The 26,799-nt window shown below is 46.2% G+C and overlaps 1 protein-coding gene across 1 annotated transcript; it reads left to right on the top strand.

Moving 5' to 3' along the window:
• LOC108638088 (cationic amino acid transporter 3-like) lies at window positions 10,922–20,561 on the top strand. Its single transcript, XM_018063225.1, is given in 13 exon segments — window positions 10,922–10,993; window positions 13,568–13,738; window positions 13,740–13,966; window positions 14,522–14,724; window positions 17,517–17,688; window positions 17,941–18,053; window positions 18,207–18,420; window positions 18,590–18,729; window positions 18,831–18,933; window positions 19,114–19,313; window positions 19,505–19,671; window positions 19,922–20,030; window positions 20,197–20,561. Coding segments are annotated over 12 exon segments (1,890 nt in total). The 5' UTR covers window positions 10,922–10,993; window positions 13,568–13,585; the 3' UTR covers window positions 20,286–20,561.

The following is a 26,799-nucleotide window of genomic DNA, read 5'->3' as shown; positions in this document are numbered from 1 at the left end:
TGAGCCTGATTGTTCTGGGTATAGTATCTTTAATCACCCTTATAGCAAATGCTGTCACCGGCTTCTGTATCTTTAGCACAATCCATTCAAGCTGCTCATACTGTAGATTCCTTGTCATATAATGTTACTAAAGTAATGGGAACACAAGAAGATATAGATAGAAAAATAGAAGATAGACTATCAGCTTTATATGATGTGGTTAGAGTTCTAGGAGAACAAGTTCAGAGCATTAGTTTCCGCATGAAAATCCCAATGTCATGCTAATTATAAGTGGATTTGTGTTACAAAAAAGGCTTATAATGCATCTGATTTCCCGTGGGATAAGGTGAAAAAACATCTACAAGGAGTATGGTTTAATACTAATGTTTCTCTAGATCTATTGCAATTGCATAATGAAATTCTTAATATTGAAAATTCTCCAAAAGCTACTTTAAATATAGCTGATACTGTTGATAATTTCTTACAAAATTTATTTTCTAACTTCCCTAGCCTTCATTCACTGTGGCGAAGCATAATTGCTGTGGGCGCGGTTCTGACTGTTGTGCTTATCAAAATTTGTCTAGCTCCTTGTCTTATTCGTAGTATTGTTAAAGAATTTCTACATATGAGAGTTTTAATACATAAAAATATGTTGCAACACCGACATCTTATGGAGCTTTTAAAAAATAAAGAGAGGGGAGCTGCGGGGGACTGCCCGTGAAGGGTTAAGTCTTGGGAGCTGCTCGGCGTTATGCAGAGCCCTAGGACATGTTCCTAAGCTCCCTGTCCCGCCCCCCTGAAGAATTTATTACCCTTAAGGCTCCAGGACGTTTGGTTCTTGCAACATTTCATAGAAGATAGATTAGCTTATTGATAGAGGATAGATTATCTATTTGTGATGTACACAACGGTAAGGGTCTTGTGATTGTATTTGGAGATTAAGAACAATCTTGTGAATGTCAGAAGTCACGTACTTTATCCTATATATACTGCAGCACAATAAAGGAAGGCATCAGCCATTTTGGTCTGATCCTCTCAACCCCATCTTTTGTCTCTCTCTTGTTTTTCTTAGCGGGGACGCTCCGTTCTCTCCCTGTGCAGGTGCGACTCTTGCTTGTGCTGGCCGCGGCACTATCTAGGTTGGTCATAACTTTTCTTCCAAGACAATTTTATTCATGTTCAAATAATACAATCGATTAATTACCCTTAAGTGGGGCTTATGATGTGGACACTGATTTCAGGCTCCTGTATTCTTCTGGCCCTTGGAATCTATGGGTTTGTCCTCTTCTGCAGATATTGGGGTAACTGTAAGGGACCAAATTCTTGCTGACTTATATTCAGTCCCCTTTGGGTTTCCTACACCCAGTAACTGTGTGAAGCTTGTTCTGTTACTTATCATGGGCAGCAATTTTTTTTAATGGTGGTAAAATACACATCACATAACATTAACCAACTTAACCGTTTTAAGTATACAGTGCAAAAATGGTAAGGATATTTACGTGGTTGTGCACCCAGTCCCTGGAACACTTTCACCGGTGTCCCCATTGAACGATGACTCCCCAGCTCCCCCTTTACCTCAGCCCCTGGCCGACCACCTTCTGCATTTGTCTCCATGGCTTGACTCTGTCAGGACTTCATAGACGTGGAACCATGCGATATTTGCATTTTTGTGACCGGCTTAGGTCACTCAGCATAATGTCCTCCAAGTAGGTCCACAATGCAGCATGCGCCAGAAGTTCCTGCCTTTTTAAGGTAGTAATATTCCACTGTGGGCATAGACCACCCTGTGTTTATTCATTCCTTCCTGGATGAATATTTGTGTTGCTTCTAACTTTCAACTTTCCAACTTGCCAGAAGAATCCTGAGGATAGAGGAATCTGGCAGGCTGCAGTCATTGGGGTCGCAAACAGTCGGATACGACTGAGTGACTTTAATTTTCAACTTTCAGCTCCTATGAATAATGCTGCTGTGATCCTGGGGGCACAGATATCTCTTTGAGAGTCTATTTTCATTTCTTGGAGGTGTACTTGCTGAAATGGAATTGCTGGATTCTTGCAAATTATTTTTAACTTTGGAGCAACCACCATAGGTTATCCAGGGCAGGTGTGTCTATAACACACCTACAGGGCTCATCAGCAGAATTTAAAGAAGAAGAAAACACAGGTCCAGAGAACTAAATGACTTCCTCAAAGGCACAAGGTGTTGGCGGGACCAAGATTCTAATCAGAGCTTCCTGGCTCTTTGAATGCTTGCTCTGAACCAAAATGCTAAACTTGGACTTTGGAGTCACAGCGGCGGAAGCCGCCTAGCAGGTAACTTCTGTAACTGGATCAGTCTAGCCTTGCAGAGCCCTGTAGTGAGCTGTGTCTCATGCCTCAAAGAGCAGGACACAGAGCTATTTCTGATTCAGAATGGAGACTAGGCCTCTCGCCCTCCCGGCCGCATTTGTTTGTTTGGAATATAATTGCTTTACAATGTTGTGTTGGTTTCTGCTGTACAACAACATGAATTAGCCATCTGTTTTCATTGATCCCGTCCCTCCTTAACCGCCCGCTCCCTCCCGCCCGCATCCCACGCTCTAGGTCATCACAGAGCCCCAGCTGAGCTCCGTGTGCTATAGAGCAGCTTCCCACAAGCTGTCTATGTTACACATGGCCGTGTAGATGTCGAGGCTACGATTTCAGTTTGTTCCCCACCTCGCCCCGCCCTGAGTGCACAAGTCCGTTTTCTGCTTTTGCTCCTCCATTCCTAACCTGTAAATAGATTCAGCAATACCGTTGTTTTTTTTAAGATTCCATATACTTGCATTAATATACACTAGGTCCTGTCACACAGAGTGAAGTAAATTAGAGACAGGCCACTCTGGTGTGTGTGGGGGGGACATTGGGGGAGAATGGATACATGAATATATATGGCTGAGTCCCTTCGCTTTTCACCTGAAACTGTCACAACATTCTTAACTGGCTATACCCCAATACAAAATAAAATGGTTTTTTTAAAGAGAAAAGAAAAAAAGAGGCCACTCTGGTTTGCTGATTTGACTGAACTGGCCTAGAGTCTGTCCCTCCCTACAAATTCCATTTCATTCTACCCCAAAGCAGAGTTCCAATCTAATGTCAGTCTGCAAACAATGCAACAGAAAGCTAGCAGGTTTCAGGATCCTTGGTGAAGAAATGTGTGGAGTCTGAGTTCTCTGATCAGCAAGCCCCTTCAAAGACACTTCGTCCCTATCCAAGAAGGTAGAGAATAATGACGATAATAACCTCCCCTGAATTACACAGGACAGCAAGACAGAGATGGTAGGCACTTTGTGCAAAATCAGACCAGCTGAGAAGTGCGGGAGCTTGGATGTGAACCAGCAGAGCAGGTTGATTTCAATGGAAAAATCACCATTCTTATCCACTCAGCTTTTACCGATTAAGCAGCTACTGCATGTGCCTGGGACTGTGCTGGCATCTTTTGCTTCTGAGGAAGCAGAAAACTTTGCTTTCTAGGTTCTTTCACCGATCTAATAATTAATTTGACATGAGACAGATTAACAAATTTGATTTGTTATGTGTGAGAGTCCCAAGAAGTCTTTCTGCTTCATTTATTTTTTAATTGGAGGGTACAATGTTGTGCTGGTTTCTGCCATACAAAAGCTCAACTTAGCCATAATCATACATATATCCCTGCCCCTTGAGCCTCCCTCCCCTCCTGCAACCCCCCTTTAGGTCAGCACAGAGCACGGGGCTGAGCTCCCTGTGTCATACAGCAATTCCCCGCTAGCTCTGTGCTTTACACAGGGAAGTGTGTGTATCTCAGTGCGACTCTCAATTCACCCCACCCTCTCCTTCCCCACAAGTCTATTCTCTGCGTCTGCCCCGTGGGGCTCCCCAGGCACAGAGGCCTTTCTGTCCCCTGTTTCTTGTAGGCAAGACTCCGGCCGTGATGACCTTCCATGCGTTCCAAAGGGCAGATTCGCGCAGTTGCTGATCGAGGGAGGAGCAGCCCCAGAACCATCTGAGATTAAAGGGACCAGAGAAGGTCATCAAGACTGGGAGAGTTGAAAAAGAAACAAAAGGAATCCAAATAGGAAAAGAAGAAGTAAAACTTTCACTGTTTGCAGATGACATAATCCTCTACATAGAAAACCCTAAAGACTCCACCAGAAAATTACTAGAGCTAATCAATGAATATAGTAAAGTTGCAGGATATAAAATCAACACACAGAAATCCCTTGCATTCCTATACACTAATAATGAGAAAGTAGAAAAAGAAATTAAGGAAACAATTCCATTCACCATTGCAACGAAAAGAATAAAATACTTAGGAATATATCTACCTAAAGAAACTAAAGACCTATACATAGAAAACTATAAAACACTGGTGAAAGAAATCAAAGAGGACACTAATAGATGGAGAAATATACCATGTTCATGGATCGGAAGAATCAATATAATGAAAATGAGTATACTACCCAAAGCAATTTACAAATTCAACGCAATCCCTATTAAGCTACCAGCCATATTTTTCACAGAACTAGAACAAATTATTTCAAGATTTGTATGGAAATACAAAAAAACCTAGAATAGCCAAAGCAATCTTGAGAAAGAGGAATGGAACTGGAGGAATCAACTTGCCTGACTTCAGGCTCTACTACAAAGCCATAGTCATCAAGACAGTATGGTACTGGCACAAAGACAGAAATATAGATCAATGGAACAAAATAGAAAGCCCAGAGATAAATCCACACACATATGGACACCTTATCTTGGACAAAGGAGGCAAGAATATACAATGGAGTAAAGACAATCTCTTTCACAAGTGGTGCTGGGAAAACTGGTCAACCACTTGTAAAAGAATGAAACTAGATCACTTTCTAACACCATTCACAAAAATAAACTCAAAATGGATTAAAGATCTAAATGTAAGACCAGAAACTATAAAACTCCTAGAGGAGAATATACGCAAAACACTCTCCGACATAAATCACAGCAGGATCCTCTATGATCCACCTCCCAGAATACTGGAAATAAAAGCAAAAATAAACAAATGGGATCTAATTAAAATTAAAAGCTTCTGCACAACAAAGGAAAACATAAGCAAAGTGAAAAGACAGCCTTCTGAATGGGAGAAAATAATAGCAAATGAAGCAACTGACAAACAACTAATCTCAAAAATATACAAGCAACTTATGCAGCTCAATTCCAGAAAAATAAACGACCCAATCAAAAAATGGGCCAAAGAACTAAATAGACATTTCTCCAACAAAGACATACGGATGGCTAACAAACACATGAAAAGATGCTCAACATCATTCATTATTAGAGAAATGCAAATCAAAACCACAATGAGGTACCACTTCACACCAGTCAGAATGGCTGCGATCCAAAAATCTGCAAGCAATAAATGCTGGAGAGGGTGTGGAGAAAAGGGAACCCTCCTACACTGTTGGTGGGAATGCAAACTAGTACAGCCACTTTGGAGAACAGTGTGGAGATTCCTTAAAAAATTGCAAATAGAACTACCTTATGACCCAGCAATCCCACTGCTGGGCATACACACCAGGGAAACCAGAATTGAAAGAGACACATGTACCCCAATGTTCATCGCAGCACTGTTTATAATAGCCAGGACATGGAAACAACCTAGATGTCCATCAGCAGATGAATGGATAAGAAAGCTGTGGTACATATACACAATGGAGTATTACTCAGCTGTTAAAAAGAATACATTTGAATCAGTTCTGATGAGATGGATGAAACTGGAGCCGATTATACAGAGTGAAGTAAGCCAGAAAGAAAAACACCAATACAGTATACTAACACATATATATGGAATTTAGAAATATGGCAATGATGACCCTGTATGCAAGACAGCAAAAAAGACACAGATGTGTATAACAGACTTTTGGACTCAGAGGGAGAGGGAGAGGGTGGGATGATTTAGGAGAATGGCATTGTAACATGTATACTATCATGTAAGAATCCAATATCCAGTCTATGTCTGACGCAGGATATAGCATGCTTGGGGCTGGTGCATGGTGATGACCCAGAGAGATGTTATGGGGAGGGAGGTGGGAGAGGGGTTCATGTTTGGGAACGCATGTACACCCATGGTGGATTCATGTCAATGTATGGCAAAACCAATACAGTAGTGTAAAGTAAAATAAAGTAAAAAAATAAATAAATAAATAAAATGAAATAAATGAGTCATGGGGATGCAATGTACAGCATAGGAAATATAGTCAGTAACACTGTAATAATTATGTATGGTGATGGTAACTAGACTTACACGGTGATCATCTTGTAATGTTTAAAAATATCAAATCACTATGTCATACATCTGAAGATGATGTAATATTGTAAGTTAATTATACTTAAATTAAAAAAATCTTTAAAGGCAAAAAAAAAAAAAAAAAAAAAGACTGGGAGAGTTGACCACCAAAGACCCCGGGTCCCCCGAGATGAGATTAAGGGAGTGCAAGCCCTGCTCACCCCATAGTCTTGTCAGGCGCCCACCTTAGACCCACAGTTGTAAAAAGCCCTGATTCAATTCCCTGGGGTTGAACACCTCACTCTTTCGAGGCAGAGGCCTGGTGTGTCTCCCTTTGCCTGGTAAATAAGAAAGCTCTCCTCTTCTACTTCCCCCAAAATTGTCTTGGGGTTTGATTCGGCATCGGTGTACAGAGAGTCTGAGTCTTCAGTAACACGAGGGCAGTCCAGTGTGGAAACAGAAACCAGAAAACTGTGCAAAGGCCACAGACCGGGAAGGAGTGCCCCGTGTGAATGGTTCACCTGCGTGTCCATGGAGCTCCTCCTCATGGGGCGGGGGACCCCACACCCTTTTCTTCCGGGTGTGTAACTGCCTTGCTTCTGTCTTAACTGAACAAACTGTGTGCTCGCCTGCTTGTTGGGCTGAGTCTCTATAATACACATTCGACCTGTTCTTGTTTTTATAGCTTTTGCCTCCTTGAGAAACGTAATTTTCAATGAGGGCAAAGGCTGGGGGAACCTTGTTTTGAGCCCCTAGCCCCTGGAGGATGAGCGGCTAGGATACCTGGTTTTCATCCAGGCCCCTCCGGGTCCACTTGTTGGGCAGAGAATGAGGCTCTGGCTTCAAACCACAGCTCACCGCTGACACTCTCCGAGATCATTGGTGCTAAAGCCCGGGATTTCAAGGTAAAGCGGCTCATCCCAAACTGTTGGCTGAAGACTTCTGAGTCTCTCTCTCCATGAGAACCTGCTCTCACTCTCTGCTTTGTTCTCTTTCCAAGACCCACAGGTTTCAGTCTAGATCCACTCAGTGAAGGAGCCCCAAGTTCTGGTTTTTCTCTCTCCTCTCTCCCTCTCTCTTGCTGGGCTAAACTACGCCCCCAGCATGTCTGCCGCCTTCATCAATGTCAGGAGCAAGGCGCTGGGAGCTGCAGCTCACCTCCCATTACTTCCAACAAATCGCTCCCTGCTACACCCACACTTTATCCCCCGGGCCCCACTATCTTCTAACGTATTTCTCCCTGAGCAGCCAGCACAAACACTAATTTTTTTTTCTTGTGATTTCCTTTCCTACTTTACTGGATAAGCAAGATTTCTTTCTCACCTAAACTTTATGTCCCCTTCAGTTTTACCCCAGACGCCAGACAAACAGGGTAATAGACTTGGGGTGCTCCTACTGTTTAATCTCCCAGGCTTCCTTTTGCCCGCAAATCCCCTCTGGGAATCCTCCTGCCTCTAGGCCCTCAGGTCCTCCAGCAAGTTCCCCCTCACTCCAGGGAAGGGACAGCCTGCTGTGCAGGCCTTGTTCCAGCAGACCTCATTGCTGCAAAAGATGCCTCTCAAGGAAAGTCTTGGCAGTCCCTCGTGGGAGAGACTGGTCCACCAGTGATGTCTGGTCAGGGATCAAAGGTAGAGCAGAGGACACTGAAAATCCCACCAAGCACAGGATTCGAGGGAAATTCAGAAAACAGTCTGAGCTGCCATCAGGTGCCCCCTAGGAATGCTTTTGGCTTCCCTGGTAGCTCAAACAGCAAAGAATTTCCCTGTGATGCAAAGATCCCTGGAGAAGGGAATGGCAACCACTCCAGTATTCTTGCCTGGAGTATCCCCATAAAGAAAGCAGCCTGGTGGGCTATAGTCCATGAGGTTGCAGAGAGTCAGACACAACTGCTCGACTAACTCTAAACTCCTACTACTACCAGGAATGTTTCTGGGATGCAGGACTTTATTTCTAAGAGTGCAGTTCTTGGTTGCAGGTTGTTCCACGTGGAGAATCCCCTTTCCAAGCCAAAGAGGCTAAGAAAAGGAAAACTAGGTTTTGCTGTAACGTTGCCTGGCCTTGATTTAAGTTGGGGCATGAAAATATTTGGTGTCTCGCTTATGACACTATCCTACAATTAGATCTACATTGCCAAAGTATGAGAACATGGATGGAGGTTAACCCCCCTACATTCTAAACGATCCCATTCAATCTTCCTCCAAATCTCAGGGGGGAAATCAAGCTTCCCCACTCCTGCAAGTTCCATTGCTCCTTCAGATTGTTCTGATCAGCCAAATGACAACAATGGAACACACACACACAGACATATACACCCATAAACAAAACCCGAACAGTCAAAAACTAAAGTACAAGAGATGGACCCGGCAAGCAAAGGGAACCAAAAATGATAGCTAACAGTTACAAACAAAATTAACTAAAGCACAAACTGGAAAAGAAAACCAAATCAAGGTGCCAACTGGGGAATAAAGCAATGGAAACAAAACAAATATGGTGAGATAAAGAAAGGAGAGGAAGAAAGAAGAAGCAAAGTCAAGTAGAGGCAGATAAAGATTTATGCGTATTGAGGAATAACAACAGGAAAATAGCAATAAGAAAAGCCAAAGAATAAGTGTAGAAAAATAATAATAATAAAATTTAAAACTTGAAGAATTTAAAAGGAAAACCCCATAGAACCACAGAAGGCCAATACAGAGGCAGAAGTATAAACAGGAAATAAAAAGTGTGATAAAAAATTTCTCCCTTGGGGGTAAAAAATTCTCAAAAGCTTAAGTAGATTTTATAGTGCTAATAAAATCAACTACTACAGCAACAGAATGTGGGGGAAAAAGAAAAAAAATCTAGAAACAACTAGAGAACAAGTCAAAGTATAAGAATAATAAGTGTTTTCCTTGGATCTCAGCTGTCAGCGTCCTTTCCCTCGCTGGGAGTCTCCATGCACCTCGCCTCCCCAGGATGCCCTCCAACACTGCGCCGGTCTCTGGCCCTGCTGCCTGGGCAGCTCAGATTCTAATCTGGTCCTACTCCTGGGTGTTCTTGCCTCCAAGGTCCACAGCTGCCAGAGCTGGCGTGGTTTCTTCTGCGGGAGCGCTCGGTGTCCTTTCTTATATTCCAGAGACACAGAGTCTGCCTCCTCGATGGGGTGGATTCAATTTGCAACTTGTGCAGCAGGGGGAAGGTTCTGAGTTCTCCTCCTTAGCCGCACTGCCCCTGGGTTTCAGCTGTGGCTTTGTCTCCGCCTCTGCCTGTGAGTCGTCCACAGGGCTTTGCTCCTGAGGCTGCCCTGGAGGGCGTGGCTCTGCTCCAGGGAGGAGGGGGTGAGGGGGCTGCAGCTGCTGGGGCGGCAGGGCCCTGGGCACCAGGTGCTCATGGGAACTGGCGGCTAGGGCCCCAGGAAAGGGGCTTTCTAGCCTCTGGCAGCTCTGCCCCAGCCGCATCCAGCGTGGAGGTGGCACAACTGCTCAGATCTTGGGAACTCTGGGGGCGCCGAGTGTGCAGGGACCCCAGCTGTCTCAGCTGAGGGAGCTCTGGCCCTCCAGGGTGTCGTCCTGGCCTCTGGCAGCTGCAGTCACAGTGCCTCTGGGGCCGGTCCTTCTTCACTGCTCCCGGCTCCCTCCCCCGTGAAGGCAGTAACAGGCCAGCCTCTCTCTGGAGCCTTCCACTCTCCAGGGCTGACATGTAGGGACAGAGGGGCCACAGCAATGGCTCCACCACCTGTGAGTGACTCAACAGGTGGCCCTGCCTCCACGGCTGCCCAGGTTTCCTGCTCAGGCATTTCCCACTGCCACCTCCTCCCTCATGAACCCTCAAGCATCTCCCCACAGTCAACAGCTGACCTCGCCCCGGGATCGCTCCAGGATCCCTGAGCTCCAGCTCCCAGCCCTGCGCCTCCCAGGGGACATGCGTCCCTGCATCCCTCTCCTGGGAACTGTATGGCTGCGGCAAGGATTGTCTCCATGATTCTCATCCCATTCAGATGCTCACAGACCAGCTGCTTCACTCTCAGCCTCGAGTGCTTCTCTGTCCCCTGAACAGTTTCCTCAGCCTCCAAGGGCACCCACGCTGGGACCGGGCCCCTGCTTCAGTCCCCCACCCTCCCAGGGCAGGTCCAGGCCCACTGACTCTCTTTTCCCCCACTTCCTTCACCCTGCCGAGTTCTGTGTGATTCTATACAGTCTTCTCCGGTGGCCAGGTGCTCCAGCCTGCTCTCATCTGCAAGATCTTTCTGCAAGATCTCCTGTGTCTGAAGGTGTCTTCCTGAGGTATCTCTGGAGACAGACGAACTCCACACCCACCTGCTCCTCTGTGGTCTCATTCCCCCTCATCTAATCAAACTAAGAGGCCATCTCCCCAGAGGGACGATCCCTGTGGGACAGCATTTTCTCAGTCAGTCTGCCATTCTTATCTGGGCCAAACTGAGCACTATTTGGTCTAAATTTTAGCTATAAAACTTTGACTAATGAAAAGAAAGATGACATTTTATTATGACCTGGTGTGGCCACAAAATTCTCTGGATTCCAGAGAAAACTGGCTAAGATAAAACTTTTTGAAATTGGGTAGGAAAAAAAAAAAAAAAAAACCCTAATCACAAAAACAACCTCCCCAAACAAAAATAAACGCACAAAAACTCGTTCTTTTTTCATGTGCAGTTAGAGAAACCTAGCTTTTAAAATACTTTTTTCCCCCCAGAATTCTGACATTAAGAGAAGTTCTGCTAGAAGAACATGGCTTTCCTGTGCCTTAAGACCAGCACTCTGAGGTACAGTTCTCTTATCTAATCTAATTATCTCTAGTTCCTGAGCCTGAGGGTGGGAAATGGAAAGGAAATCTTTTCAACTTTTGCTTATTGAAACTGTTGATTATAATCCAGTGAGCTTTATAATACCTGATTCATGACTAGGATTAGCAAATGAAACTGTATTATTTCAATGCATGTATAGGCCTCATCACATTTATCCATTTCTTTGAGGTTGGACAGCTGGGTTGCTTCCAGCTTTCAGCTGTTGTGAATAATGGTAGCTATGAAAATAGGTGTGCAAATATCTGTTTGAGATCCTATTTTCAGTTCTTTTGGGTGTACACCCAGCAGTGGAATTGCTGGATCAGGTGGTAATTCCAGTTTTAGTTTTTTTAGAGAACCTTACATTCCTCCTCACGGTGCACAGGGGTTCGTCAGCAGCATTTGAGCAAGAAGAAAACACAGGTCCAGAGAAGTGTATGACTTGTTCAAAGGCACAGCAGGGTTCGAGGAGCCAAGATTCGAATCAGAGTTTCCTGGGTTTTTGAATCCTTGCTCTGAACCAACACTCTAAACTTGGACTTCAGAATATCAGGGGTAGAAGCCCCCTGATGGTGACTTGTGGTCACTGGGTCATCCTAGGCCTGCAGAGCAGTGTAGTGAGGGGACATTTCATGCCCCAAAGCAGCAGGAAATAGAGTCCTGTCCTTCCTGATTCAGAATAAAAGTTGATCTCTCTTCCCTCCAGGCAGGTAGTTGGGAGGCCACTCTGCTGTGATGCTTTGACTGAGCTGGGCTTGAGTCTGTCCCTCCCTACAAATTCCATCTGCTTCTGCCCCAAAGCAGAGTCCCTGTTCCATGTCACTCTGAAGGCAACAGAACAGGAAGCTACCAGGTTTTAGGATCTTCATCATGGAAACAGGTGGAGTCTGTGATTTCTGATCACCAAGCCCATTAGGCACTTCATCCCTATCTAAGACAGAAGGAAGTAACGATCATGACAGTTTTCCCACAACAGCATGACAAAGATGGGCTATAGTGTGTGCAATATCAACAAGCTAATAAATAGCAGAGCTGGATTTGAAATGGCAGACCTGATTGATTTTGCTTAAAAAGAAGAAATCAGCATTCTTATCCACTCAGTTCATACCAGTTAAGCAGATACTGTGAGCCAGGCAGTGTGCCAGGTTTTGCTTCTGTAGGGGCAGAAATTTCCTTTTCTAAGCTCTTTGGCTGGTCAAAGAGGCACTTCCCTGGTGGTCCAGTGGCTAAGACTCTGTGCCCACACTGCAGGGGGCCTGGGCTCCATCCTGTGGTTGGAGAACTAGACCCCGTATGCCACAACTGAGTTCACCTGCCTCAATGAAAGATCTGTGTGCTGCAACTAAGACCCAGTACAGCCAAAAAAAAAAAAAGACAGATTAGGAGATTCAATTTGCTCGTAGGGGAGCCCCATAAAAGTTCTGAGACTCAAAGACTTTCAAACAACTGAGGCTCATATCCTCCCCTGACCTAAAGAGAAGGGAGTAGGAATCTTCGGCTTGAAAGGGGAGGAAGAGAACCCAAGGGTAGATGGGAAAAGCAAATGCTTGGAAGACTCTTGAGAGTCCCTTGGATAGCAAGGAGATCCAACCAGTCCACCCTAAGGGAAATCCACACTGAATATTCATTGCAAGGACAGATGCTGAAGCTGAAACTTCAATACTTTGGCCACATGATGTGAAGAGATGACTCATTTGCAAGGACCCTGATGCTTGGAAATATTGAAGCTGGGAGGAGAAGGGGACGACAGAGGATAAGATGGTTGGATGGCATCACTGACTCGATGGACATGAGTTTGAGGAAGCTCCGGGAGTTGATGATGGACAAGGAAGTCTGGTGTGTTGCAGTCCACGGGGTCACAAAGAGTCAGACACGACTGACCTACTAAAGACAACAACAAAAATCAAGTGCTTGGTAAACAAATGTTTGCCACTTCAGAAGATAATCCTTTTAGAAATAATAGGTTTTCTTTGGTGATAGCTCTCTTCCTGTGTAGGTCCCTTAATCTACGTTATTTGGAGCAGTTAAGCAATAGGCAAGGAGCTTCTCCTGAGTCTGCTGGGTCTTCCCTGCCTTCAGCTCCAAAGCAGTCAACCCAGTCAAAGGGGCACATTGGAGAAGATGTATTCTGGTCCCACTAGAAAAGATCCTGATGCTGGCAGAGATTGAAGGCAGAAGGAGAAGGGCATGACAGAGGATGAGATGGTTGGATGGCATCACTGACTCGATGGACATGAGTTTGAGGAAGCTCCAAGAGTTGGTAATGGACAGGGAGGCCTGGGGTGCTGCAGTCCATGGGGTCCCAATGACTGAGTGACTGAACTGATTCTGCTCCCCATCACTTGTCTTTAAACATTCTTCCTAGTAATTTTGAAACACATTAAGAGGCTTCATTGTGTTTGAAGAAACCAAAGCCTCAGAGAAGGGAGAACTTGCCCAGTGGGTCCTTTTACCACCTGTCCCTCATCACTCCAATACTTCATGGAATTTAACTCCTAGGGTCAGGGACAGATAAACAATCTTGCTGGACTCTGTGTCTTGTTTTCTCAGCAGATCATAGCCTCCTCAACTATGTCTAGGATGGTGTATCAGTATGTTCGCCAGTTTGGTCAGAAGCTGGTCCACAGGCGAGGGGCAGACACCATAAAGGAGTCTGACGGTCTCAAGATTCATCTGAGCGCCACAGAGCTGGTGTTCTTGGGTGTGGGCAGGAACCTGGGAGCCTGGCCTGTACATCGTGCTTGGTGCAGTGGCCAAGTACATAGCTGGACCAGCGATTGTCATCTGCTTCTTGGTGGCCGGCCTGTCTTCTCTGCTGTCGAGGCTCTGCTATGTGGAGTTTGATGCACGGGTACCACGCTCCTCTTCTGCGTATGTCTGCAGCTACGTCATGATGGGACAGCTCTGGGCCTTTGTCGTTGGCTGGAACATCATACTGTTATTTTTCAATTGGTGAGGTGATGGGACCAGGCGACAGGTGTGGGGGGAAAGGTGTGGGGGCTAAGGTCAGGAAACTGGGAGATGGGATTGTGGTCTCATTCATGGGCACTTTGTTACCTGACTTGAGGTGGGAAATGGGTAATCTGTGGCTGGAAAACCCCACAACTTCATTCTAGTCAGCTCTCTCCTGCTTTCCTTAAATAATTGGACTAAGAATGAGAAGGAAAGGAAACTGTGGGCATCGGTGGGAAGGGAGGCGTGTCCCACAAGCTCATCACCTCATTATATTGGAGTCTTTGCTCAGCTGTTGCCTCTGAGTGATTTTTTTGGGGGGGGGGAGGTTGCCACTTGATTTAAAATTTCATCCCTCATCTTTTAGCCCTCCTGGTCCAACTTCCCAGTTTTCTTTCCTTGTGAAACACTGATCCTCCTCCTAACCTATTAAAGAGTGGACCTATTTTTGTGAGTCATCTCAGTCTGCTCTGATACCCCAAGGAAAAAAAAATCTTTGAGCTTATATATTTTGTCTATTTTTTCCTCCAATATACGTCCGTTGGCACTTACTAGGTGTTCAATTTTGTCTGTGAATGTTCGTTTTTCTGCTGCTGCAGCCATTGCATGTACAGCCCGCGCCTGGAGGTACGCCTTTGACAGCCTCATTGGGGACCGCATCTCTCAGAAATTGGAGGAAACTGTCCCTCTGCATGCACCCTACTTTCTGGCCACGGATGCAGACTTTTTCGCACTGGGCCTGGTGCTGCTGCTTGCGGGTGAGTCAGCGGTTAGATATAAGATGTGATGAGGGGACTCCTATGGTGGTCCAGTGGTTAAGAATCCACCTTGCAATGTGCGGACAAGGGTTCGATCCCTGGTCAGGGAGCTAAGATCTCATGTGCTGCAGAACAATTAAGCCCAAGTCCTTAGCCTGCACACTACAACTAGAGAATCTGTGTGTGTGTGTGTCTAGTTGCTCAGTCACGTCTGACCCTTTGTGACCCTTTGGACCATAGCAAAATAGACTCCTTTGTCACTGGGATTCTCCAGGCAAGAATACCAGAGTGAGTTACCCATTACCTTTTCCAGGGGATCTTCCTGACCTGGGAAGTGAACCCATGTCTCCTGTGTTTCCTGCATTGCAGGTCAGCATTCTTTATCCACTGATTCCCAAACTTTGCTGTTTGGGTCGCAATGAAAAGATCCCACAGCTAAGACCCAACTCAGCCAAATTCAGTTCAGTTCAGTCACTTAGGCCTGATGGACTCTTTGTGACCCATGGACCGCAGCACGCCAGGCTTCCCTGTCCAGCACCAACTCCCGGAGTTTACTCAAACTTATGTCCATTGAGTCGGTGATGACATCCAGCCATCTCATCCTTTGTCGTCCCCTTCTTCTCTCGCCTTCAATCTTTCCCAGCATCAGGGTCTTTTCAAGTGAGTCATCTCTTCGCATCAGGTGGCCAAAGTATTGGAATTTCAGCTTCAACATCAGTCCTTCCAACGAATATTCAGGAGTGATTTCCTTTAAGATGGACTGGTTGGATCTCCTTGCAGTCCAAGGGACTCTCAAGAGTCTTCTCAAACACCACAGTTCCAAAGCATCAATTCTTTGGCACTCAGCTTTCTTCACAGTCCAACTCTCACATCCATACATGACCACTGGAAAAACCATTGCTTTGACTCAATAGACCTTTGTTGGCAAAGTAATGCCTCTGTTTTTTAATAGGCTGCCTAGGTTGGTCATAGCTTTTCTTCCAAGGAGCTTTTAATTTCATGGCTGCAGTCACCATCTGAAGTGATTTTGGAGCCCCCCAAAATAAAGTCTCTAACTGTTTCCATTGTTTCCCTTCTATTTGTCATGAAGTGATGGGGCCAGATGCCATGATCTTGGTTTTCTGAATATTGAGTTTGAGGCCAGCTTTTTCACTCTCCTCTTTCACTTTCATCAAGAGGCTCTTTAGTTCTTCTTTGCTTTCTGCCATCACTGTGGTGTCATCTGCATATCTGAGGTGATTGATACTTCTCCCAACAATCTTGATTCCAGCTTGTGCTTCATCCAGCGTAGTGTTTCTCATGATGTTCTCTGCATATAAGTTAAATAAGCAGGGTGACAATATACACCCTTGACATACTCCTTTCCCAATTTGGAACCGGTCAGTTGTTCCATGTCCAGTTCTAACTGTTACTTCCTGACCTACATACAGATTTCTCAACAGGCAAGTCAGGTGGTCTGGTATTCCCATCTCTTGAAGAGTTTTCCACAGTTTGTTGTGATCTACACAGTCAAAGGCTTTGGCATAGTTAATAAAGCAGAAGTAGATGATTTTCTGGAACTCTCTTGCTTTTTCCATGATCCAACGATGTTGGCCATATGATCTCTGGTTCCTCTGCCTTTTCTAGATCCAGCTTGGATCGCCTCACAGTCCAAGGGACTCTCAAGAGTCTTCTCCAACACAACAGTTCAAAAGCATCAGTTATTCAGTGCTCAGCTTTCTTTATAGTTCAACTCTCACATCCACACATGACTAGATACCAGTGAAACACACTCTGGAATTTTGACAATTCAAATGTCTCTAAACCATGCCAAATATTTGGGGAATAAAATTTACTCCCAGGTGAGAATCATTTTCTTAGACTGACATATTTTCTTCTTAGTACTGAGACAAAAGATTTTCATTTTTTATTTCAGAGGAAATTCATATAGCATAAATTTATCAATTTGCTATTTCCCCCAGCTTTACTGAGATGCAACTGACATACAGCACAATAAGTTTGAGGTGTACAATGTGCTTTTTTTTTTTTTTTTTTTTTACTGTACTAGGTCTTTATCGCTGCTCACAGGTTTTCTCTAGTTGCAGAGAGCATGGGTTACTCTTTGCTCTGATACACAGGCTTCTCGTTCTGGTGGCTTCTCTTGTTGCAGAGCACGGGCTCTAGAGCTCGGGCTCAGTAGTTACAGCACATCGGCTTAGTTGGTCTGCAGTACGTGAAATGTCCCTGGACCAGGGATGGAACCCGTGTCCCCTGCATTGGCTGGCAGACTTCCAGACACTGGACCACCAGGAAAGTCTCACAGTGACTATCTGATAGACTTGCCTATGCGAGATGATTGCCACAATAAGAAATGAACTATTAGGTCCTTCCTGGTGGTCCAGTGGCCGAGACTCCTTACTCGCAGTGCAGGGGACCAAGGTTCCACCCCTGGTCAGGGAAGTCAGATCCTACTTAACGGAACTAAGTGTTCACATGCCACAACTAAAGATTCTGTTATGCCACAGCAAAGACTCAGCCCAGCCAAATACAAATAAAATGAAAAATTTTTTTAATTATAAGAAAAGAAATTAACTATCTTATGGGTACAATTCAGGAGCACTAGTACATTCACAATGTTGTCCAGCCATCACCTCCATCGACCTTCAAACATGTTCATCTCCCTCAAAAGACACCCTGTATCCCTGAGCATCACGGTCCATCCACCCCACCTCCACAGCCCCCAGCCCCCAGGCTGCTCCCTGGCTCTATGGACTTAGTTACTGTGAGTGTCTCGTATTCCATCTCTCCTGCAGTACTACTCGCTCTGGGAGTTCCTGAGTCAGCCTGGGTTTACAGAGTGTTCACGGGCATCAACCTTTTGGTTCTCAGCTTCATCATCGTCTCTGGCTTCATTAATGGGGACCTGCACAACTGGAAGCTCACAGAACAGGACTACCCATTGGCAACAGCTGTATTCTCATATAGGTTATGAGCGTACCCTTGGTCATATTAATGTGTGTGTGTGTGTGTGTGTGTGTGTGTGTGTGTGTGTGTGTGTGTGTGTGTGTGTAGGGAGGTGGGAGCTGAGAATCTGGTGGGGACTAAAGAGACTGAGGCTGGTGGATCCGGATGGTGGGTTTCCTGGAGGCCAGAGTTTGTGGTATTGAGGGAAGAGTCCAGAAGTGATGGCTGAACCCACCTCACCCATGATCTTTCTTGCTCCTTCTCTCACCACAGCTTGGGCCCTCCAGGTGCTGGAGGGTTTGTGCCTTTTGACTTTGAGGGGGTTGTCCAAGGAGCAGCTACGTGTTTCTATGCATTTGTTGGTTTTGCTGCCATTGCCGCTAGAGGTAACATGATCACTGAGTGTCCCATCGGGGGTCTGGACAGAGTTTGGGCTGCCCTTGGGCACAGAGGTTGGGAGAAGGTTAGCCTGCTTCAGGCAATTCTGTGCTTTCACCCCATGGCGTTTTCCTGACCTGCTGCTTCCACCCCTTTTGCAGAGAGAGGAGACCTCAAGCCTCAGCGGTCCATCTCCCTGATCTCACTCCTCATGTGCTTTTTGGCGTATTTCGCTGTCTCAGCGGCACTCACCCTCATGGTGCCCTACTACCAGATTCATCACCACAGCCCCTTGCCCGAGGCTTTTCTCCATGTTGGCTGGGGCCCTGCCAGATATGTGGTGGCTGTTGGCGTCCTCTGTGCTCTTACGTCCAGGTCAGTGTCCGGGTTTCTCCCCGTCAACTGTCAGATGCTCATGCACCCCAGCCCGTGGGACTGAGAGACAAGAGGGAAAGACATCTTGCTCCATGTAGACTAGGGAGCGCATGCCCTGGTCTCCCCTGCTTCTCCACGTCCTCACACGTGTCTCCACTTTCTCTCCCAGCCTCCTGGGTGACATGTTCCCCATGTCTCGGTTAATCCGTGCAATGGCAGAGGACGGGCTCCTTTTCCGGGGACTTGCCCGGGTCTATGGTCACACAAAAATCCCCGTCGTGGCCATCATGTCTTCTGGAAGCCTTGCAGGTGAATAAGCAAAACTCGCTCCTTCCTTGATCCGCTTCCCTTAAGTGCAGTTCCAGTGGTTTCTTAATCCCACCCCTGCCGTGTTTGCTCCCCCATTCTAGGGATCATGGCATTACTCTTTGAGTTCAGCCACATTGCAAACCTCATGGCAGTTGCGTCCCTGCTTGCTTACTCCATGGTGTCCTTCTCGGTCCTTGTTCTCAGGTGAGACCGCACTACACCTTGACTGAGGGGCTTGGGGTCATGGGAATAATGGGGAGGTCATCCTGGTCTGTGTCTCATTATGCCTTCTGATCGTTCAAGAGAAGAAAGAAGTGGAATAGACAATCTGGTGTTCTGTGAATAGTGGCTGCTGTTAATATTGCCTTTAAACCTCTAACTCAGGTACCAGCCAGGTCAGAATTTAAGTAAGAGTGAGAAAACGGAAGAAGAAACTGAGATGGAGCTTGTACCTGTAGGAAGTCCTTTGGACTCTGTACCTGAAGCAGGAACCTCAAACATTCTAAAGAGCCTGTGGTTCCCTACTAGCACCACCCCCACCCGGAAATCTGGCCAGATTGTCTATAGATGTGCCTTCCTGCTTGGTAAGCAGTGGGGTTTCCCTTTGTTCGTGTTCTGAAATGGACAGGATGGAGTGAGAATGTGTATTTTGTCAGTTAAGGAGTCTGGGAGATATGATGGCCCTTCCTGATGCTGGTGGTTTCAGGGAGGGGTGTGACCTGACATCTTTGTCTTCTGGGTCCAGCCTATTTTCCTCCTCCTCTGACCCTTGCAGTTCTCCTGCTGAGCATCCTGAGCCTGGTCCTGGCCCAGTGGCCCAGACGTGTGTTCTCTGGAGACCCCGCGCTCACAACAGTGGCTGTGCTGCTGCTGCTGCTCATCACTGGGGTGACGGCCATCATCTGGAGGCAGCCCCAGAGCCCCAGTCCTCTTACGTTCAGGGTATGTGACCTATGTGTACAAAGTGTCTATGTTCAGTGAAGGAGGTCTGCGTGCTTTGAGACATCAACATCCCTTGCTGGACCAGGGAAGAAAAGGAGTTGCTGAAACCTATGGACTCCTCCCTGATCCACACTCAGTGCTTACAAACCAGGCTCAATAGGCACTGAACACAAAGCCTGACCCACGAAGGTCAGGGTCTCCCTTTCAGACATCTGGGCTGTGTTCAGGGATGAACTGACTCTGCCCACAGGTCCCTGCTCTGCCTGTCCTCCCGCTGGTCAGCATCTTCGTGAACCTTTCCTTGATGATGCAGATGACCTCTGGGACCTGGATCCTCTTTGGCATCTGGAATGCCATTGGTGAGTGACTTTCTGGGCTGAAGAGGCTTCTTGAGTGACTGAACCCAATCCTCTTCTAACCCCCTCTTCCTTAAACTGTGTCAGACACCATAATAGGAGGCTTACTGGGCATTCATAAGTGAGGAGAGCCCCCGTTTTTCTTCTTACTCTCTCATTTCCCTACTAGGATTTGCCATATACTTTGGATATGGGGTCCGACACAGCTTGGAGGAGAACAATGAGCCACCAGCCTCCACCTCCCAGACTCCGGACTAAAACACCCCTAGTGATGAAGCATCTTAGCCAAAGGAAATAGATGCTGTGTGGACCCCTCCATACACTGGAGGTATCCGCTGGTTCAAGGCGCACTTTGAGCCTCTATGGACTGTGCAAGTGGAAAGCATTTAGTGCCCTGTATTTATTGCCAGTGGACAAAATGACTTTGCTATTGTATAATTTTTAAGTAAACTCTTTTAAGCTTAATATGCATCAGAAGATTGCATGCTTCATAAGTGTGTAGTAAGATGAATCTTCACAAAGAAAGTATTATGATGTGACAACTAGAGGAAGAAATAAAATATTAGCCTACACATAAGATGCACCTTCTTGTACTTATTTCCAATAAGAACGAGATTGTCCCATGGGAAGGAAACTCAGGGAACTATGTATTATGTCAGGAGTTATATTTTAGGGGCTTCTCTGATGGTCCAGTGGCTAAGACTTTTTGCATGAAATGAACCCATCTTTGCATGAAATATTCCCTTGGTATCTCTAATTTTCTTGAAGAGACTTTTCTTCAAAATAGTCTTTCCCATTTTATTGTTTTCCTCTATTTCTTTGCATTGATTGCTGAGGAAGGCTTTCTTATCTCTCCTTGCTATTCTTTGGAACTCTGCATTCAAATGGGTATATCTTTCCTTTTCTCCTTTGCTTTTCGCTTCTTTTTTCACAGCCATTTGTAAGGCCTCCTCAGACAGCCATTTTGCCTTTTTGCATTTCTTTTTCTTGGGGATGGTCTTCATCCCTGTCTCCTGTACAATGTCATGAACCTCCGTCCATAGTTCATCAGGCACTCTATCAGAGCTAGTCCCTTAAATCTATTTCTCACTTCCACTGTATAATCATAAGGGGTTTGATTTAGGTCATACCTGAATGCTTTAGTGGTTTTCCCCACTTCCTTCAATTTAAGTCTGAATTTGGCGATAAGAAGTTCATGATGTGAGCCACAGTCAGCTCCTAGTCTTGTTTTTGCTGACTGTATAGAGTTTCTCCATCTTTGACTGCAAAAAATACAATCAATCTGATTTCGGTTTGAGAAACAACAATCTGTAAAACTACATATATATACCGTACATACCTTGATTTAAAAATTTTTTTTTCTAAAATATGGTAAACAGTAACCGACAACACAAATCCACAATTTGTAAAAAAGGCAGCATTGGCAAAAAGTGAAGTATGTGTGTACACGTATAGTCAATATGCATAAAATACATACCCGTATAAGATACATGGATTAAGGGTACACTTTACTTGTTTCACTACAAAAAAAAGTTAAGACCTACTCAGTTAAAGGAGACAACTGGAGCCTGACTGCACGTCTCCCCAAAGGGCCTGGTCCTGACTGGGTGTCAGGCAAAGTCTCCTGAGAAGAAATGACATCTAGGGGACTTCCCTGGTGGTCCAGTGGATAAGAATCCACCTTCCAATCCAGAAGACACAGGTTCAATCCCTGGTTCAGGAAGATTCCACATGTCTCGGAGCAGCTCAGACTCTGTCCACAACTGCTGAGCCTGTGCTCGAGGGCCTGCAGCCACAGCAGCCAGCAGCCCCTGCACCCCAACCGGAGAGTAGCCCCCGCTCCCCGCAAATAGAGAGAACTCACATGCAGCAGAAAAGACCCAGCACAGACAACATCATAAATAAATAAAGGAAATGATAGAAATGAGGTCTCCTTTGTCTACTTTGTCACCCGTCTAACCCCTGCTATCTGGGTCGGTCACACCTGCATTAACAGCAAGAGATGCTGAAAGCTCAGCCTCTCTGAACACCAGTGTGGAGTCCAACCTCAGAGGCAGAGTTCTGGGTGGAGGTGGAAAGAACAGTTTTATTGCTTTGCCAGGCCTAGGGGACAGAGCGGGCTCCTGCCATTGAAACTGAGTCCCGACCCAGGCGAGTTCAGTGAGGAGTTTTATGGCAACTGTTCAAGGGAGCAGTTGCTGACAGATCAGGGTGTTTGCAGGGTCCCAGGTGGTAGGTCTCCTAATCTTCAGGAAGATTAAAACTTAAAGGGTCTCTGGTCCTTTTAATTTTGCCTCAGGAGGCTTCTCAGCAGCTCCTTCCATTATTCCGTTCAGTTCAGTTCAGTTCTCAGTCACGTCCGACTCTTTGCGGCCCAGTGGACTGCAGCATGCCAGGCGTTCCTATCCATCACCAAGTCCCGGAGTAGACCCAAACTCATGTCCATTGAGTGGGTGATGCCATCCAACTATCTCATCCTCTGCAGTCCCCTTCTCCTCCCACCTTCAATCTTTCCCAGCATCAGGGTCTTTTCAAATGAGTCAGTTCTTCACATCAGGTGGCCAAAGTATTGGAGTTTCAGATTCTGTGAGCAGCAACTGCTTGAAGCTGCCCTTTGGAACTCAGAGCAGGTCATGGAAGCTGGAGTCTGGATGCAAGAAACAAGGGACAGAAATGAACTTACTAACGAATCAGAAGGAGACTCACAGACTTAGGAAATGAATTTATGGTTGCCAGGGGAAGCGATAGCTAGGGACTTTGGGAGGTCATGTACACACTGCTATATATAAAATGGAAAAGCAGACAGGACCTGCTGTAGACACAAGGAATCTGCTCAGTGTTGGGTGCAGGCTGGACGGGACGGGACTTGGGGGAGAATGGACACAAGTCCATGTGAGACTCAGTCCCTTCGCTGTTGACCTGAACCTATGGCACCATCATTACTTGGCTACACCACACTACAAAATGTTTTTGGTATTAAAAAGTACTTTTAAAAAAGGAACAGGGGACAAAAAAAGCCTTCATTCCCAGGAGCCCCATGTGGTCCTGAGGTAGGACCTAGTGGTATCCTGCTGCTAAGTTGCTTCAGTCGTGTCCCACTCTGTGAGACCCCATAGACCGCAGCCCACTAGGCTCCACTGTCCCTGGGATTCTCCAGGCAAGAATACTGGAGTGGGTTGCCATTTCCTTCTCCAATGCATGAAAGTGAAAAGTGAAAGTGAAGTCATTCAGTCGTGTCCGACTCTTAGTGATCCTATGGACTGCAGCCCACCAGGCTCCTCTGTCCATGGGATTCTCCAGGCAAGAGTACTGGAGCGGGTTGCCATTGCCCTCTCCGTAGTGGGCTCCAGGCTGGGCATTTACAATTAGACTTCTGTTTGCATTTCCTGAGGAAGGAGGCACGTGGGCTCTAGGCTAGATAGTTACAAGCAGCCTCCTGTTGGCTCTTCAAGATGGAAATGACAAGAACAGAATGAGTAGCTGGACTTTGTCTCCTGTGGACACTTTCAGGCAACAATTGTGGCAGGCCTAAACCCTCTTTGATATAAAGGTCAAGAGTGACAGATTTCCCAGCCTTGTGGCCAGGGAGACATGGCACATGCTGAGGGTCAGAGAGGAGGAGGGCATCCCCCCATAACAGGAGGTGCCAGGACCCCATGCAGTCCCATCAACTCCCGGCTGGAATCCGTCTTGGAAAACACTCGCACAGTCAAGTCAGTGAGGGTTCAAGGGCAGAGCAAGTGTGGAAAAAGAAACCGGCTAATTCGCCAAAGGTTAACAAACCCAGAACTGCCCTTGTGGATGATTTTACTGACTTTGTTGGGTTATGGGGCTCCTCCTCCTGGGAGGACGCCCACACTCTTTCTCTCCAGCTGTGTGTCTCTGCCTCGCTTCTGTCTTAACTGAGCAAACTTCCTCTGAGTGCTCTCTCACTGCTGTGCTGTGTCTCTAATAATACACTTTGTACCTGTTTTAGATTTTAAAACATTTTCTTTTTCCTCCTTGAGAAATCCATTTTTCAATGGAGGCAAGAGTCAGGGGAACCTTGTCTCTAGCCTCTGGCCCCTGCTGGACAAGCGGCTAGGAGTCCTGGTTTTCATCCAGGCCACCCAGGTACAATACTCGCGCACAGAGCTAAGCCACCCCTCACGGCTGACTCTCTCCCAGAACATCTGATGCTGAAACCCAGGATGTCAAGGTAAACCACAGGTCTCCCCGAACTGCTGGCTGGGGACCTCTGAGTCTCTCTCTCCCAAGAGAACTTGCTTCCAAGACGCACAGGTTTCCGTCTAGATCCGCTCGGTGAAGGAGCGCAAGTTCTCTTTCCCTGTGTCCTCTCCCTCTGTCTCTTGCTCTCCTTGAACCGCAACCCCCCGCGGGTCCTCAGCCCAGCAGTACGTCCTCATCCCAGCAGTGCGTCCTCATCAACGCTGCGAGCCGTGTGCAGGGACTCCTTGCTGGCACCGTCAGCATATTGCTCCCTGCTACACACCACACTTTATTTCCTAGGGGCGGTAGAAGAATCACAGCCCCCGGGCCCTCCAGTATATCTTCTCAAGCAGCGCACCAGCACACACACTGTGCCTTTCTCTCTTTTCATCCTGTGATTTTCTTTCCTACTTTACTTGAGAAGACACAGGTTCGATCCCTGGGTTGGAAGATCCCTGGAGAAAGGAATGGCAACTCACTTCTAGTGTTCTTGCCTGGAAAACCACGAATAGAGGAGTCTTGCAGGCTACAGTCCACGGTGTGGCAAAGAGTTGGATAGAACTGAGCGGTTAACACTTTCACTTTCCAGGTTTCTTTTTCATCTAAGCTTTAAGCCCCCTTCAACTTTACCTTCGATGCCACACAAACAAGTGCAATGCTATCAGGCATAATTCTGGTGTTTTTCAGAGAGTGTTTTAAGTCTCAGCAGTAACCCAGCTACTTTGTCAGTGGCATTGCAATCACATTTTAAATGTGAAAACCCCTAGAGACTATTTAATTAATTGGTTTCATATTTGGCTGTGTCTGGTCTTTGCCGCTGGCTTTCTCTCGTTGTCTGAGTGAGGGCAGCTCTCCAGTTGCGGCTTACAGGCTCCCCTTGTGGTCACGTCTCTTTCTGTGGAACCCGGGCTCAGGGTGCGGGCTTCCGCGGCTGTGGTGCGCAGGCTTCGCTGCACGACAGCATGCGGAAGCTTCCAGGTCAGGGACACACTGCATCCCCTGCATTGGCAGGTGGACTCTTTGCCACTGGACTCAGCAGGGAAGTCCATAGGCAGACTTGAAACGTGCCTTCCTAAGCCTTCTCTTTACATATATACAGTTATGGTTTCACTTGGATGCCTTTGCAAAAGTGCTACCTCTTCAAGATATATAGAGAAGGCTTTCCAAAACTGAATCAAAATTCATTAGGTAAATAAATGTTGTTATTAGCAGTAAGCTGATGCCAGACTGGAATATGGTTTTCTCTGTCTGTTAAGAGGACAATGTTTTCTTGGAGTGCTGCTTTTGATAACAGACTGTGTGAACTCTTTGGGTCTAAGTGATTTGTAACTGCTTTTGAGATCTCTCATTACTTTTGTTGAGAAAATAAGGAGTATTTCACGATCTCTGAAGATTATGGCACATGTAGATAAAGTTCATTCTGCTTCTACAAAAATTAACCTTTATTGTCGGACTTTGGATACCCTGATATCGTTGTGGCATAGCGACTGAAAGTGAAAGTGTTAGTCCAGTCTTTTCTGACTCTTTGCGACCCTATGACTGTAGCCCACCAGGCTCCTCTGGCCATGGAATTCTGCAGGCAAGAATACTGGAGTGGGTGGCTATTTCTTTCTCCAGGGGATCTTCCAGACCCAGGGATCGAACATGAGTCTCCTGCATTGCAGCCAGGTTCTTTACCACCTGAGCCACTGGGGAAGAGCGTGTCAACAGTCTACTCCTAACTGAGGGAATCTGAGATGGGTAAACAATGGCTGTTAATCAAACATTCAGGGCTCTGGGACACCCGTGATGACTGCCCGGCTTTTCCTGGCTCTGTGGAAAATCTCATTTTTATTTGATGGGTTAAAGCCTTTCCTGGTTGCAAGATTGATGCCCTTACAATGAAAGGAAAATGGTAAAAAATAAATATGCATTCACTTGGAGTATGCCTCCCACAATCGCCAGTGATCCAGGTACTCACCTCACTGGCCAAATCATACCAGCTTTCACAAAAACCTCACAAAACTTCTTGAAACGATCACTTTCACTGTCATCCTTAATCATCAGGCCAGGTCAACAGAACTAACAGAAAAACTGGACTCAAGTGGAACAGAAGTGAATTACATGGCATTAAAGGAACTTTCAAAAAGTTGGCTTAAAGCTCAACATTCAGAAAACGAAGATCATGGCATCTGGTCCCATCACTTCATGGGAAATAGATGGGGAAACAGTGGAAACAGTGTCAGACTTTATATTTTGGGCTCCACAATCACTGCAGATGGTGATTGCAGCCATGAAATTAAAAGACGCTTACTCGTTGGAAGAAAAGTTATGACCAACCTGGATAGCATATTCAAAAGCAGAGACATTACTTTTGCCAGCTAAGGTCCGTCTAGTCAAGGCTACGGTTCTTTCTGTGGTCATGTCTGGATGTGAGAGCTGGACTGTGAAAAAGCTGAAATTTGAGTGTTTGATGCTTTTGAACTGTGTGTTGGAGAAGACTCTTGAGAGTCTCTTGACTGCAAGGAGATCCAACCAGTCCATTCTAAAGGAGATCAGTCCTGGGATTTCTTTGGAAGGAATG

This window comes from Capra hircus, chromosome 18, assembly GCF_001704415.2.
Source record: "Capra hircus breed San Clemente chromosome 18, ASM170441v1, whole genome shotgun sequence".
Taxonomy (NCBI): Eukaryota; Metazoa; Chordata; class Mammalia; order Artiodactyla; family Bovidae; genus Capra; species Capra hircus.
This window is presented reverse-complemented; position numbering and strand designations above follow the sequence as displayed.